Here is a 15,789-nt window from a genome sequence, read left to right as displayed (position 1 = left end):
ATTTTTATTTTAGAATAAATATATGTCTATCCCAGGCAGGTTTACATTCACTAATAATTCAATATTAAAATGCATAGGGTAGTGGTTTCCTTAAAGGATTATTCCAGTGTTACTGTGCTAGCATAAAAATTAACATGGTGCTGAGCCCTGTATAAGATAGAAATGGAAGCCATACTTACCTATCCCTGCTCCCTCAGGTCCCCTGATCTTCCTGGTCCTGAGACGACCATTTTGCTGCAGGACCTACCAGCTCAGCTAATCACTGGGAGCAGGAATGTTCCATCTCTACCAGTGAGTGGCTGAATGGGTAGTTCCTGCACCATGGGTTCGTCTCGGGACCGGAAAGAAGACAGAAGATCGGGGGGGGGGGGGGGGACTAGATAAAGCCAAAGGGGGCTGGAGGGAATCAGGGGGAAAGAGACCAAGGGATAGACAAGTAAGGCTTTTTTTCCTCCTATTTTTTTAAGGATCCCAGCACAATGTACATGTTTTACACTAGTGGTGACTATCCTTTTAAGGGTCTAGTCATACGTACAGTATCCTGCGCATATTTTTTTCTTTTCCAAAAACAGTGCCACACCTCTAGTTGTGTGTGCCATTACAATTTGGCTCCATTCAATTTAATAGAACTGAGCTGCAAAACCCCACCCAACCTGCACACAAATGGGGTGTTGTTTTTTGAAAAATCAGCTGGTTTTGTAATCCTAGTTATCACCCCTTTAATGTAAACTTAGACAAGACAGTCAAATTTTTTTTCAGATTTGACCCAAAACTTATGAATTAAAAAAAATAATTACATAAATAAAAGAAGGTCAAGCTTAAAGTGGTTTTTAGGGTATAAAGTAAGGGTATAGCCATGCACTGTATAGGGACTTTGACTCTAAATCAGTACATACATCCATCATTAGTTCAGCGCTGAGATATCAGAGTTTAAAAATATATGAAAATTAGGCTTTGGAGCTTAGAACAGTTCAGCCCCTTTACCAGTTAGTTACTCCCCCCTCTGTGCGCTGGTCACCTCCTCTAATCAAACCTCCCCCCCCAAATCTCTCATTGACAACCACTAGGTTGCACTGTAATCCCCACCTGAGTATTAAAATACACACAAATTAGCACTGAGTTTTAAAATATATGCAAATTAGGCTTTGGAGCCTAGGGGGCTCCAAAGCCTAATTTGCATATATTTTAAAACTATGATATCAATTAACTAATTAGAGGTATTTAGGCATTCAGCATAAAAAGCCCTACACAGCCATGCTCTTACAGTGTACATGCAGGGCGGCTTTCCTGGCCACAGATTGGCGGAGAGACGCAGCTGATTCTGGGTGGTACACTTGCCGAGGCGACCACATGACGCTCAGCTAGTTCTATGCATGAGCCCCTTTCTGATAAATGGGACTTGTGCACGGAAAATGCTGGGATTCGAGTCAGCTGTCTCTCTGCTTTGGACTTAAACTTTAATTTATACCCAAAAAACCTTCTGACAGGTCCCTGTTAAAGGGGTACTCCTCTGGAAAACATATTTTTTTTAAATCAACTGCTGCCAGAAAGTTAAACAGATTTGTAAATTATTTCTGTTTTAAAAATCTTAATCCTTCCAGTACTACTTAGTTGCTGTATGCTCCATAGGAAGTTCTTTTCTTTTTAAATTTCCTTCCAGTCTGACCACAGTGATCTCTGCTGACACCCCTGTCCATTTTATGAACTGTACAGAGCTGGATAGGTTTTGCTATGGGGGATTTCTCCTACTCTGGACAGTTCCTAAAATAGACAGAGGTATCAGCAGAGAGAAGCACTGTGGTCAGACAGAAAGGAAATTCTAAAAGAAAAGAACTTCCTGTGGAGCATATAGCAGCTGATAAGTACTGATTTTTAAATAGAAGTAATGTGCAAATCTGTTTAACTGTCTGGCACCAGCTGATTTAAAAAAAAAAAAAAATTCCAGCGGAGTACCCCTTTAAAGACTTGTTATTAAGATGATATCCAACTGTGTACCTTTGGGTAGCCTTCTTCATGTGGTCCCCAATGAACGTGGCGTTGGTCATGCTCATCAAAGTGTTTGCCAGAGATATAAGTGACAGGAGGTGCTGAGTGGTGACAGCACGTGACACGCCATAATTGCCCTTCCCAAGTCCATCAGTGACTGACATCCTCCTGTCCGCACTTACATTGTCGACAAACGCTTTATTAACAGACTGATTAAACCCTGGCAGCATCAATGACATGTGGCCACCTCTTGAGAGTAGGCCGAAAGACACCGGGCAGTGCGGCTTAAGCATCCCAAGGCGGTCGAGGCACACTTCGTCAAGCACAGCATTCAAGCCCCAGGCGTGAAGACAGGACATGAAGAGCTTGGCGGTGTCCATGGTCAGGTTGTACTCTAGTAACGTTAATGGTTTAGATTTGCTGGAGCGGTACTCTGGGTCGCTCTCGTTGCGCTTTTGTCTCATGGCTTCTTCGTCTTCGTCATCGTCGTCAAGTAGATGTTCTTTAATGTTCTCTTTGATGGTTTCCTTGACCTGTTGGAAGAGTACGGCTGCTCTTTTACCAGCCAGAAAAGAGCTTCCTTTGTCAGAACTGCCAGATGCTTTCTGCAAACTCTCCGGGGAGATAAGTGCAGTATTTGGCCTGGAGGCTTCTTCCGTGAGGAGCTGGATAATTAACGCCTCCACATCAAAGAAGAGCAGGTGGATGTCCGAGTCCGTCACATTCGTCTTTATTGCTTGAACCATCAAGGAGTTGTTGGAATATTTAGGCAAATTCCCCTGCAAAAAAAAAAATACTCAATATATGACAAAACTTGCAAAAAAAAACCTTTGAACCTGCGGGAATAATACTGCAAAATAGTTAGGATGAAGAAAAAAAAAAAGACTCAGTCCTCTAGGTAAACAACAACTTTGCCCTATGAGTCTTTTAAAAAGACAACTTGTCTTGTGAAGATGGAAACAGTAAGTAAGAGGGATGGTTGTTTCTGTATCTTTCATAGAGCGGTATGGAATTAAATGGGCACTGTTATAAAAAGTTTTTTGATTCTATGTTGTACATCGTATGCTTATAAAAAAAAAAAAAAAAGACCACTAGGGGTCCCCATAACATCCAGAACATAATACTGTCTGGATGCAGCATCATCTTTGTCCCAGCTGAAGCATGGTCTAGGACAAAGTCCAGTTAGTGAGGGCGGGACTAGCACTCCTGTCTTATCAGAGTGCAGCATGAAAACAGAGAAGAGGAGGTTACAGAACAGCCTGCAGTAATTGGATGAAGAGACACAGCACAGCAGATTCAGGGAGGAAGTGAATGCATGGTGAGTGAGGGTGGGGTCAGTGCTTGCCTTGGACACACCCCTTCCTGAGCACAGGATGTCAGAATGAGTAAGCAGAAGATCAGAGGGATTTGTGAGCCAACTAAATAAGTTAGGCACCTAAAAATGACATGTAATAAACCTAGTGCGTAACGTATACTGTACTAGCATTATTTTTTTCCAGGTGATACCACAGGTAGGCATTAAGTGCAAGTGTTAAAAAGCTATTCCACTGCCATTGGCTAATGTGTGGAGGAAAAGGGGTCCTGAGTACCCAATATTAGTCATTAGTGAATACTTGTTCAACTAATAATTTTTATTAATTTTTTGGCCTTTTTTATTTTGGGGGGGGGGGGGGGGGGGGGGGGGGGGTGGGGAGAGAGCACAGCTAGTGCGTCCTCCCCCGGCTCTATGTCACATGACCTGGAAGGACTCTTATGCAAGTCTATGGAGTCCATCCAGTTCTTACGGACACAGGGGGGGGGGGGGGGGGGGGGAGAGAAGAGAACTGTTACAGGGCTATCTTCCTGCTTCTTCTTTTCATCATTCAACTTCCTAAAACATGTCAAAAATTTTTTTTTTTATTAACAGGTAAGTTGTAAAATTCCTATTAATTTTACACAAGTTAATATAGATGTAATCAGGTCACCAACTTCTCTGAGAACATAAAAGCTGTGACAGCACTGTCCTTTTTGTTTTTCTTTCTTGCATAACTGTATTAGGGAAAGAGAACTCTTTCTGACCTTTCACGCCCCCTCCCATAGCCTTTCATTGAGGGGGTGTGGGCGTGACCATGACGTCACGAGCAGGGCATGACCATGACGTCACGAGTGTCCACCCGCATCACCAGTCATCCAAGCACGTAGCGAAGTTTGCTCCATGCACCGGATATCTGGGGTGCCGCAGGCAAGATCGTTGGGGTCCCAGTGGCGAGACCCCCACTATCAGACATCTCAATCCCTATTCTTTGGATATGGGATAGGATGTCTAGGGGCGAAGTACCCCTTTAAACCTTCTCAGTCCTCCAAAATTCCATCTAGTATACAATGGTAAATACTAGACTGGGAAATGGAGAGGACAGGGAGAGCGGCAGTGATTGGAAGAAGAGTCATCCCATTACAGTCTATATACCTCAAGCCCACTGCCCCACTGATATTAAAGGGTATGGTATAATGCTTTGTTTTTTGCAGCAGTAAAGTTATTTTTGCAGCAGTAACAAGGCTTATTCAATGGCTTCCCCCAATTAAAGTAATCCGTTCATTGTTAACGTTTTTTCTGGTCAAAACTTACCGTTGGCCTATCCTCAGGATGTGTCATCAATATAAGGTTGGTGGAAGAATGACACTGCACCCCCACCGACCAGAGCCGCAGCAAGGGCAGAGGAAGAGAGCCAGCAGCAGACAGCGCCTTACATTGTGTAGTGGCCATTCTGGGTGCTGCACCAATGGAAAGGGAGCAGTAAGCTGCAGTAAGACCCCTCTAGTGCAGGGGTACTCAACCACTCTTAGTAGGGATCCGCTTATCCAGGTCTGCCATCCAGTGAAGGTCGAGCTAAACGCTAGGACCTGGTTCACACCTAGCAGCCGCAGTGCCATGTCTGAAATAGGCGCTGCATGATGTAGAACATAATTAGAACTTAAGTCATAATCGTTCTCCAACCGCTACACACTGTGCCCCTGACATAATACTGCTCACACACTTTCCCCTGAATATAATACTGCCACACACTGTGCCCCTGAACATAATACTGCCACACACCTGTCCCTGAGTATAATACTGCCATACACTGTGCTCCTGAATATATAACTGCTACACACTGTGCCCCTGGTATAATACTGTCACACACTGTGCCCCTGAACATAATGCTGACACACACCTGTCCGAGTATAATACTGTGTCCCCTAAAACAATGAATGAGGTGCATCCCAATATGAATTCTCCAGCTGTTGCAAAACTAAAACTGCCATCATGCAGACAGAAGAGAACTGTACAGATAAAGGATGGAAAATTCCTGTAATAAACATACTTCCAGGGCTGGACTGGGTGCAAAAATAGGCCCGGGCATATTAGACTATGCAGCCCATTTTTTTTTTATGGTGGGTGTCGCAGAAGTCAGACACCCATTAAAATAAAATAGGCTGCATACTCTAAATTCACCTCGGTTTAAGTGGCTCTCCAGCTGTTGCAAAGTCTGAGGCATTATGGGAGTTGTAGTTTTGTAACAGTTGGACAGCCACAGATTGGGGTAGTGTCACTGCAGAAATTACAAGTGACTACAACTCTGATGGGACAGTCAGGAGAATACACAATTGTATAATGAATCACAGGAGACGTCTTCTCTGTTGTTTTTACTTTTCTTCTTCCTCTGGTCCTTGTCTTCTTTCAGCTCCATCTTCTCTACAGAGTCTGATGCCCGGACATCATTGGTTACTTTGTTAATAGATTCTCCTCCTCTGTATCAAGACAATAATCATTATAACCCTGCCAGACATCATGACCCCTAAAATAATACTGCCAGAAACAGTTTGTCAGAATCTCAACCTAGTACTCCTGCAGACCACTAAGGGCTTCTCCACATTGCGGACATTTAGTCAGTGGAATGTCCGCTTGCTGCAGGCGCCACTGAAGCCATTGGCGGAAGGACTGCACGGATGTACAACATCTCTATCGATGACAATGCAGTCCAGTGGAATTCCACCAGCAGAATGGATGTCCACCCCTACTGCTGGGGAAATTCCACTGTGGTGATTTCGCAGTGTGCACAGAGCAGCAGAAAACCATTGAAAACATTTGGCCTCTGCAGCAAGCAGATTTCCGCCGTGGATGGGCCTTAAGTCCCCGCAGACCCTTAGGTCCTCTTCTAGACCCATCTTTTCTCTCCTCCTTCAGATTCTCCCAGACTCCTCTGCCCCTGACCCTTAAGTCCTCATCCAGACTCCTCTGCCCCCCCAAGACCCCTGCATAATCCTCCTTTACACTTTTCTGCCCCCCCGACCCCTCTATCCCCTTCTGCCCTAATACCCCCACCCCCCAAGACCCCTGCAACATTCTTCTTTACTTTTCTGCCCCCCCAGACCCCTCTATCCCCTTCTGCCCTAATACCCCATCCCCCAAGACCCCTGCAACATTCTTCTTTACTTTTCTGCCCCCCCCCCCAGACCCCTCTATCCCCTTCTGCCCTAATACCCCATCCCCCAAGACCCCTGCAACATTCTTCTTTACTTTTCTGCCCCCCCCCAGACCCCTCTATCCCCTTCTGCCCTAATACCCCATCCCCCAAGACCCCTGCAACATTCTTCTTTACTTTTCTGCCCCCCCCCAGACCCCTTTATCCCCTTCTGCCCTTACAACCCCCAAGACCTCTGCATCATTCTTTCACTTTTATGCCCCCCTCAAGACCCCTGCATTTTTACTTTTGTGTCCCCCCAGACCCCTTTATCCGCTTCTAATCCTAACACGACCACCCCTTCCGCCCAAGACCCCTGCATCATTTCTACATTTACTTTTATGCCCCCCAGACCCCTTTATCCCCTTCTAACCCTATCACCACCATCCCTACCCCCAAGACCCCAGCAGCTTTTTTACTTTAATGCTCCCCCAAGACCCCTTTATCCCCTTCTAACCCTAATACCACCACCCCTGCCCCCCAAGACTCCAACATCTTTTTTACTTTAATGCTCCCCCAAGACCCCTTTATCCCCTTCTAACCCTAATACCACCACCCCTGCCCCCCAAGACCCCTGCATAATTTTTACTTTCACTTCACTTCATTTTAACTTCATTTTTAACCCAGCCCCTGGGTTAAGAAGCAGGACGGCCCAGTCCTGCTTCTTCTCATTGCAGGTCCCATGCTGCTCCACTGCCTGCATCATAGGAGAGGCGTGGCCGGGCCGGGAGTGTTCCCTCGCTCCAGCAGCGTTCAGCTATCCATTTGTATTGGTGTCTGAAAGACACCAATACATATGAATGCCAGGACAGTGACTGCCACCTTTGGCTGTTTCCTTGAACCTGCCGGAGGTCCGGATGACTGGCGGCTGCGGTCCGGATATGGACCGCGGTCTGCCAGTTGAGTACCGCTGCTCTAGTGGATGATAATCTACCTTAAAGGGGTATTCCGGAGGAAAGAAAATGTTTTTAAATGAACTGGTGCCAGAAAGTTATACGGATTTGTTAATTACTTCTATTTAGAAATCTTAACCCTTCCAGTACTTATCAGCTGCTGTATGCTCTAGAGGAAGTTGTTTAGTTCTTTCCAGTCTGACCACAGTGCTCTCTGCTGCTACCTCTGTCCATGCCGGAGTATCCCCATAGTAAACCTCTCCTGCTTAAGACATTTCCTGACACGGACAGAGGTAGCAGCAGAGAGCACTGTGGTCAGACTGGAAAGAACTACACAACTTCCTCTGGAGCATACAGCAGCTGAAAAGTACTGGAAGGCTTGAGATTTTTTTTATAGAAGTAAATTACAAATCTGTATAACTTTCTGTCACCAGTTGATTTGAAAACATTTTTTTTTCTCTGGAGTACCCCTTAAAGAACAAATTTGCTTTGTTCGCTCTTTCTTTTTTCTAGACAACATCTGCCGAAAATCAGTTTTGCTGAAACTGGCAGGTCCACCGGAATGTATGCAAGTGTTAATGCTTGAATGTATTAGATTAAACAAACATATATTTTTCATTTAGAAACAGTGCCACTCTTGTCTATAGTCTGAACATGGTATTACAGCTCAGCCCAATTCAAGTGATTAATGTACGCACAGTCATCGAGATCAATCCAAGTTTTATTTTTTTTTATAGATATGAGATTATATCCACAAAATGGGGAGGGTATTTCAAAGAAATGTCAAAGATGCCGACTAGACGTGATTCATGGTCTCCATGAGAAGCTTTGCTAAAGACAAGACTAAAGAGCATTAGACTATAGTATCCAGTAAAGTACTGCAGATTTTCTTCTTAGGGGGAAATCAATACATTAGATTAATTATAAATGACTTGTTTGCCAAAAACAACTACAATATCACAAAAAATTTTCACTGACGTTGTTTCACATGCGCACAAAAACTGAATGCGTGTAGTGTCCAAGAGGGCATGTATTAATAAGTATACCTTATAGGGACAATGAAACCGGAAATTGTTATAGCCAACATATATATATATTTATTTATTTATTTTATTATTATTTTTTTATCTATGTATATTCATACATATACACACACAAACTAGATATATTGAAACTATATAAAATAAATATATAAACTCAACAGGATAGATAGATATGAGATAGATAGATAGATATGAGAGATAGATATGAGATAGATAGATAGATATGAGATAGATAGATATGAGATAGATATGAGATCGATATATATGAGATAGATAGATAGATATGAGATAGATAGATATGAGATAGATAGATAGATATAGATATGAGATAGATAGATAGATAGATAGATATGATATAGATAGATATGAGATAGATAGATAGATATGAGATAGATAGATAGATAGATATGAGAGATAGATAAATAGATAGATATGAGATAGATAGATAGATATATGAGATAGATAGATAGATAGATAGATAGATATGAGATAGATAGATAGATATGAGATAGATAGATATGAGATAGATAGATAGATAGATATGAGATAGATAGATAAATAGAAATAGATAAATAGGACTGCCGTGTTATTATGTCTGGGACATGTTATTCATGTATTTTTTATGTAAGGGAAGCTTTTCCAGTTCTCAAAATGGCGCCGTCGCACCTATCTCTTTGGTGCGCAGGCGCAGGTACATGATCATGTACGGACGACTTAGCCGGCAGTGCGCACGCGCCGATCTGCTGTGACGTTTGCAAGACGGAGATCTCAAACCAATGATTAAGTAGAAGGTCATGTTAGGGGGCGGGCTGGCACAGACGGCGCTTCCGGAACGCCAAGTGTCCATGCACGCCATTATACACGTCTAAGGTATAGTGTTACTGTAATCACTCCTCTGATTGTTTGACTGTTTTTAATTATAGGCAACCTGATTGTTTTTAGATCACTGTCAGCACTTTAGTATCCAGTTTTTCTGGATACCTGTATATGCACCTTGCTCATAATAAGACAGACATATGAGCCTTACATTGTACATTGATCACTTTACTGTACACGGTTTATGCTTTAATTGCACTTTATTGTATTTTGACTGTACGCTTGATTGTTAATTGTTTCACTTGATGAGTATATGTATAAAAGAAACCACAAATCTGTTTAGTTCAGCTTGAAAAAGATCCTGGAGAGGATCGAAACGTCGCTGCTGTTTTGCACATTGTTTTGATGGAATAAATTTTATCTTTTTTCACACCATTGGAGTGCTGCCCTGATCTTCCTTTTTTTTACATTTGGATGGATCGTTGGACTTGATCCTTTTACAGGTTGCCTGCACCTCTTCTTATAAATCTTTTGGACATTTTGAGTGCTGTTGCCCTTTTGTTTTTTAGATAGATAGATAGATATGAGATAGATAGATAGATATGAGATAGATAGATATGAGATAGATATGAGATCGATAGATATGAGATAGATAGATAGATAGATAGATATGAGATAGATAGATATATAAATAGATAGATATGATATAGATAGATATGAGATAGATAGATAGATATGAGATAGATAGATATGAGATAGATATGAGATCGATAGATATGAGATAGATAGATAGATATGAGATAGATAGATATGAGATAGATAGATAGATATGAGATAGATAGATAAATAGATAGATATGATATAGATAGATATGAGATAGATAGATATGAGATAGATAGATAGATATGAGATAGATAGATAGATATGAGATAGATAGATATATATGAGATAGATAGATAGATATGAGATAGATAGATAGATAGATAGATATGAGATAGATAGATAGATAGATATGAGATAGATAGATAGATAGATAGATAGATATATGAGATAGATAGATAGATATATGAGATAGATAGATAGATATGAGATAGATAGATAGATATATGAGATAGATAGATAGATATGAGATAGATAGATATATGAGATAGATAGATAGATATGAGATAGATAGATATGAGATAGATAGATATGAGATAGATAGATATGAGATAGATAGATATGAGATCGATAGATATGAGATCGATAGATAGATAGATATGAGATAGATAGATATGAGATAGATAAATAGATAGATATGATATAGATAGATATGAGATAGATAGATAGATATGAGATAGATAGATAGATATGAGATAGATACATAGATATGAGATAGATAGATATGAGATAGATAAATAGATAGATATGAGATAGATAAATAGATAGATAGATATGAGAGAGATAGATAGATATGAGATAGATAGATAAATAGATAGATAGATATGAGATAGATAGATAGATATGAGATAGATAGATACACAAAAGGATAAGGAGACAGCACAGCCAAAGTAATCACACAGCAGGTGGGTGCAAGCCAGAGTTCACAGTCCCAGTCGCAGACCGTATAGATAGATGTCCAAAACAGGTATAAGGCAGCACACCAGATGATAGTCAAATAAGGTGTAGTTTAATATCCCATATCACGATACAACGTTTCGGCAGTATCACACTGCCTTTCTCAAGCATGCTTGAGAAAGGCAGTGTGATACTGCCGAAACGTTGTATCGTGATATGGGATATTAAACTACACCTTATTTGACTATCATCTGGTGTGCTGCCTTATACCTGTTTTGGACATATAGATAGATAGATAGATAGATAGATATGAGATAGATAGATAGATATGAGATAGATAGATAGATATGAGATAGATAGAAATATAGATATGAGATACATAGATATGAGATACATAGATAGATATGAGATACATAGATAGATATGAGATACATAGATAGATATGAGATACATAGATAGATATGAGATACATAGATAGATATGAGATACATAGATAGATATGAGATACATAGATAGATATGAGATACATAGATAGATATGAGATAGATAGATAGGAGATAGATAGATAGGAGATAGATAGATAGATAGATAGATAGGAGATAGATAGGAGATAGATAGATAGGAGATAGATAGATAGGAGATAGATAGGAGATAGATAGATAGATAGATAGATAGGAGATAGATAGATAGGAGATAGATAAATAGGAGATAGATAGGAGATAGATAGGAGATAGATAGATATGAGATAGAGAGATATGAGATAGATAGATATGAGATAGATAGATGTGAGATAGATAGATATGAGATAGATAGATAGATGTGAGATAGATAGATATGAGATAGATAGATATGAGATAGATAGATAGATATGAGATAGATAGATATGAGATAGATAGATATGAGATAGATAGATATGAGATAGATAGATATGAGATAGATAGATATGAGATAGATAGATGTGAGATAGATATGCGATAGATAAATAGATATGAGATAGATAGATAGATAGATAGATATGAGATAAATAGATATGAGATAGATACAGTGGGGATCGAAAGTTTGGGCACCCCAGGTAAAAATTTGTATTAATGTGCATAAAGAAGCCAAGAAAAGATGGAAAAATCTCCAAAAGGCATCAAATTACTGATTAGACATTCTTATAATATGTCAACAAAAGTTAGATTTTATTTCCATCATTTACACTTTCAAAATAACAGAAAACAAAAAAATGGCATCTGCAAAAGTTTGGGCACCCTGCAGAGTTAATATCTTGTACTGCCCCCTTTGGCAAGTATCACAGCCAACCAAGAGTCTTTCAATTCTTGTTTGAGGTATCTTTGCCCATTCTTCCTTACAAAAGTCTTCCAGTTCTTTGAGATTTCTGGGCTGTCTGTCACGCACTGCTCTTTTAAGGTCTATCCATAGATTTTTAGTTATGTTGAGGTCAGGAGATTGTGAAGTCCATGGCAAAACCTTCAGTTTACGCCTCCTGATTTAATCCCCCATGGATTTCGAGGTGTGTTTAGGATCATTATCCATTTGTAGAAGCCATCCTCTCTTTAACTTCAGCTTTTTCACAGATGGCATCAAATTAGCATCCAAAATGTGCTGAAATGTAATGGAATCCATTTTCCTTCTACTCGTGAGATGTTCCCTGTGCCCCTGGCTGCAATACAACCCCAAAGCATGATTGATCCACCCCCATGCTTAACAGTTGGACAGAGGTGCTTTTCATTAAATTCTGTTCCCCTTCTTCTCCAAACGTACCTTTGCTCATTGCGGCCAAAAAGTTCAATTTTAACCTCATCGGTGCACACAACTTGTTTCCAAAATGCATCAGGCTTGTCTATATGTTCATTTGCAAAGTTCAAACGCTGATTTTTGTGGTGATGACATAAAAGAGGTTTTCTTCTGATGACTCTTCCATGAAGACCATATTTGTACAAGTATCTCTTTATAGTGGAATAGTGTACCACAACTCCAGTGTCTGCCAGATCTTTCTGGAGGGATTGTGCAGTCAAAAGTGGGTTTTGAATTGTTTTTTTCACAATCCTGCGACAGTTCTGTCTGATATTTTTCTTGGTCTTCCAGATCTTGCTTTAACTTCCACTGTTCCTGATGACTGCCATTTCTTAATTACATTCCCAACAGAGGATATTGACATCTGAAAACGTTTTGCTATCTTCTTATGGCCTCCTCCAGCTTTGTGAGCGTCAACTATTTTCAGTTTCAGATTTCTAGACAACTGCTTAGAAGAACCCATGGTGCTGATTGTTGGGGCAAGGTCAGATGAGTCTGGGCATTTAAAACCTTTGAGATTGACATCACCTGGTCTTCCCTGATGATGATTGAGAACAATCCATGACGCTGGCAGGTCTCAGCTTTGCAAAGGGGGCAGTGCATGCTATAAATTCAGCCCAAACTTTTGCAGACTCCATTTTTTTGTTTTCTGTTATTTTGAAAGTGTAAATGATGGAAATAAAATCTAAAATCTTTTGTTGACATGTTATAAGAATATCTAATCTGTAACTTGATGCCTTTTGGAGATTTTTCCATCTTTCCTTGGCTTCTTTATGCACATTAATACAAATTTTTACCTGGGGTGCCCAAACTTTTGATCCCCACTGTATGAGATAGATAAATAAATAGAATTCCAAAAAAGCAGCACATCTGCCAATCCACATTTAATAGTATTAAAGGGGTACTCCGCCCCCAGCATCTTATAGCCTATCCAAAGGATAGGGGATAAGATGTCAGATCGCCGGAGTCCCACTGCTGGGGACCCTCGGGATTTTGGCTGCAGCGCCCCGCAAACTCGCTCTGTGCATAATAACCGGCGATATAGGGGCCAGAGTATCGTGACGTCACAGCTCCGCCCCCTAAATGCATGTTTATGGGAGGGAGCATGATGGCCGTCACACCTCCTCCCATAGATTTGTATTGAGGGGGCGGGCCATGATGTCACGAGGGGGGTGGAGCCGTGACATCACGTACTCCGGCCCCTGTATCGCCGGTTATTATGCACAGAGCGAGTTTGCTCTGTGCAGTAATGATAGTGGGGCGCTGCAGCGGAGATCCCGGGGGTCCCCAGCGGCGGGATCCCGGCGATCTGACATCTTATCCCCTATCCTTTGAATAGGGGGATAAGATGCTAGGGGCGGAGTACCCCTTTAAAGTGCACGTAGTCATAGGAGACTTGGTTAGAGACCAAGTATATAACAAAGTATTGAGATGAACTTTTGTCATTGACAAAATACTGATTTTCCACCATAATTTGCAAATAAATTCTTTAAAAATCAGATAATGTGATTTTATGGATTTTTTTTCTCATTCTGTCTCTCATAGTTGAGGTTATAACCTATGATGAAAATTACAGGACTCTCACATCATTTTAAGTGGGAGAACTTGCACTGGTGGCTGACTAAATACTTTTTCCCCACTATAGATAGATAGATATGAAATAGATAGAGAGATAGATAGAGGATATATAGATATGAGATAAATGGATAGATAGATATGAGAGATAGATATGAGATAGATGGATGGATAGATAGATATGAGATAGATAGATAGATAGATAGATATGAGATAGATAGATAGATAGATAGATAGATAGGAGATAGATAGAGAGATAGATAGATAGATAGATAGATAGATAGGAGATAGATAGAGAGATAGATAGAGAGATAGATATGAGATAAATGGATAGATAGATATGAGATAGATAGATGGATAGATAGATAGATAGATAGAGATAGATAGATAGATAGATATGAGATAGATAGATATGAGATAGATAGATATGAGATAGATAGATATGAGATAGATAGATATGAGATAGATAGATATGAGATAGATAGATATGAGATAGATGGATATGAGATAGATAGATATGAGATAGATAGATATGAGATAGATAGATAGATATGAGATAGATAGATATGAGATAGATAGATATGAGATAGATAGATATGAGATAGATAGATATGAGATAGATAGATATGAGATAGATGGATATGAGATAGATAGATATGAGATAGATAGATATATAGATATGAGATAGATAGATAGATAGATATGAGATAGATAGATAGATATGAGATAGATAGATATGAGATAGATAGATATGAGATAGATAGATATGAGATAGATAGATATGAGATAGATAGATATGAGATAGATGGATATGAGATAGATAGATATGAGATAGATAGATATGAGATAGATAGATAGATATGAGATAGATAGATATGAGATAGATAGATATGAGATAGATAGATATGAGATAGATAGATAGATATGAGATAGATAGATATGAGATAGATAGATATGAGATAGATAGATATGAGATAGATAGATATGAGATAGATAGATATGAGATAGATGGATATGAGATAGATAGATATGAGATAGATAGATATATAGATATGAGATAGATAGATAGATAGATATGAGATAGATAGATAGATATGAGATAGATAGATATGAGATAGATAGATATGAGATAGATAGATATGAGATAGATAGATATGAGATAGATAGATATGAGATAGATGGATATGAGATAGATAGATATGAGATAGATAGATATGAGATAGATAGATAGATATGAGATAGATAGATATGAGATAGATAGATATGAGATAGATAGATATGAGATAGATAGATATGAGATAGATAGATATGAGATAGATAGATATGAGATAGATGGATAGATAGATAGATAGATAGATAGATATGAGATAGATAGATAGATATGAGATATATAGATATGAGATAGATAGATAGATAGATATGAGATAGATAGATAGATATGAGATAGATGGATAGATAGGAGATAGATAGATAGATATGAGATAGATAGATAGATGGATAGATAGATATGAGATAGATAGATATGAGATAGATAGATAGATAGATAGATAGATAGATATGAGATAGATAGATAGATAGATAGATATGAGATAGATAGATAGATAGATATGAGATAGATATGAGATAGATGGATAGATA

At 39.6% G+C, this 15,789-nt stretch overlaps 1 protein-coding gene across 2 annotated transcripts in view; it reads right to left on the bottom strand.

The window, feature by feature from the left end:
- The window catches only part of WDR7 (WD repeat domain 7), a 479,768-nt gene that overhangs the window by 327,561 nt on the left and 136,418 nt on the right, over positions 1 to 15,789 (bottom strand). For both annotated transcript variants that reach the window (XM_056544810.1, XM_056544818.1), the window contains exon 15: positions 1,996 to 2,765. In XM_056544810.1, the coding sequence (XP_056400785.1) occupies positions 1,996 to 2,765 (770 nt within the window). The remainder of the gene's footprint in view (positions 1 to 1,995; positions 2,766 to 15,789) is intronic.

Source organism: Hyla sarda, chromosome 1, assembly GCF_029499605.1.
Source record: "Hyla sarda isolate aHylSar1 chromosome 1, aHylSar1.hap1, whole genome shotgun sequence".
NCBI lineage: Eukaryota > Metazoa > Chordata > Amphibia > Anura > Hylidae > Hyla > Hyla sarda.
Note: the sequence above shows the minus strand (reverse complement) of the source record. Positions and strands in the feature narration are given on the sequence as shown.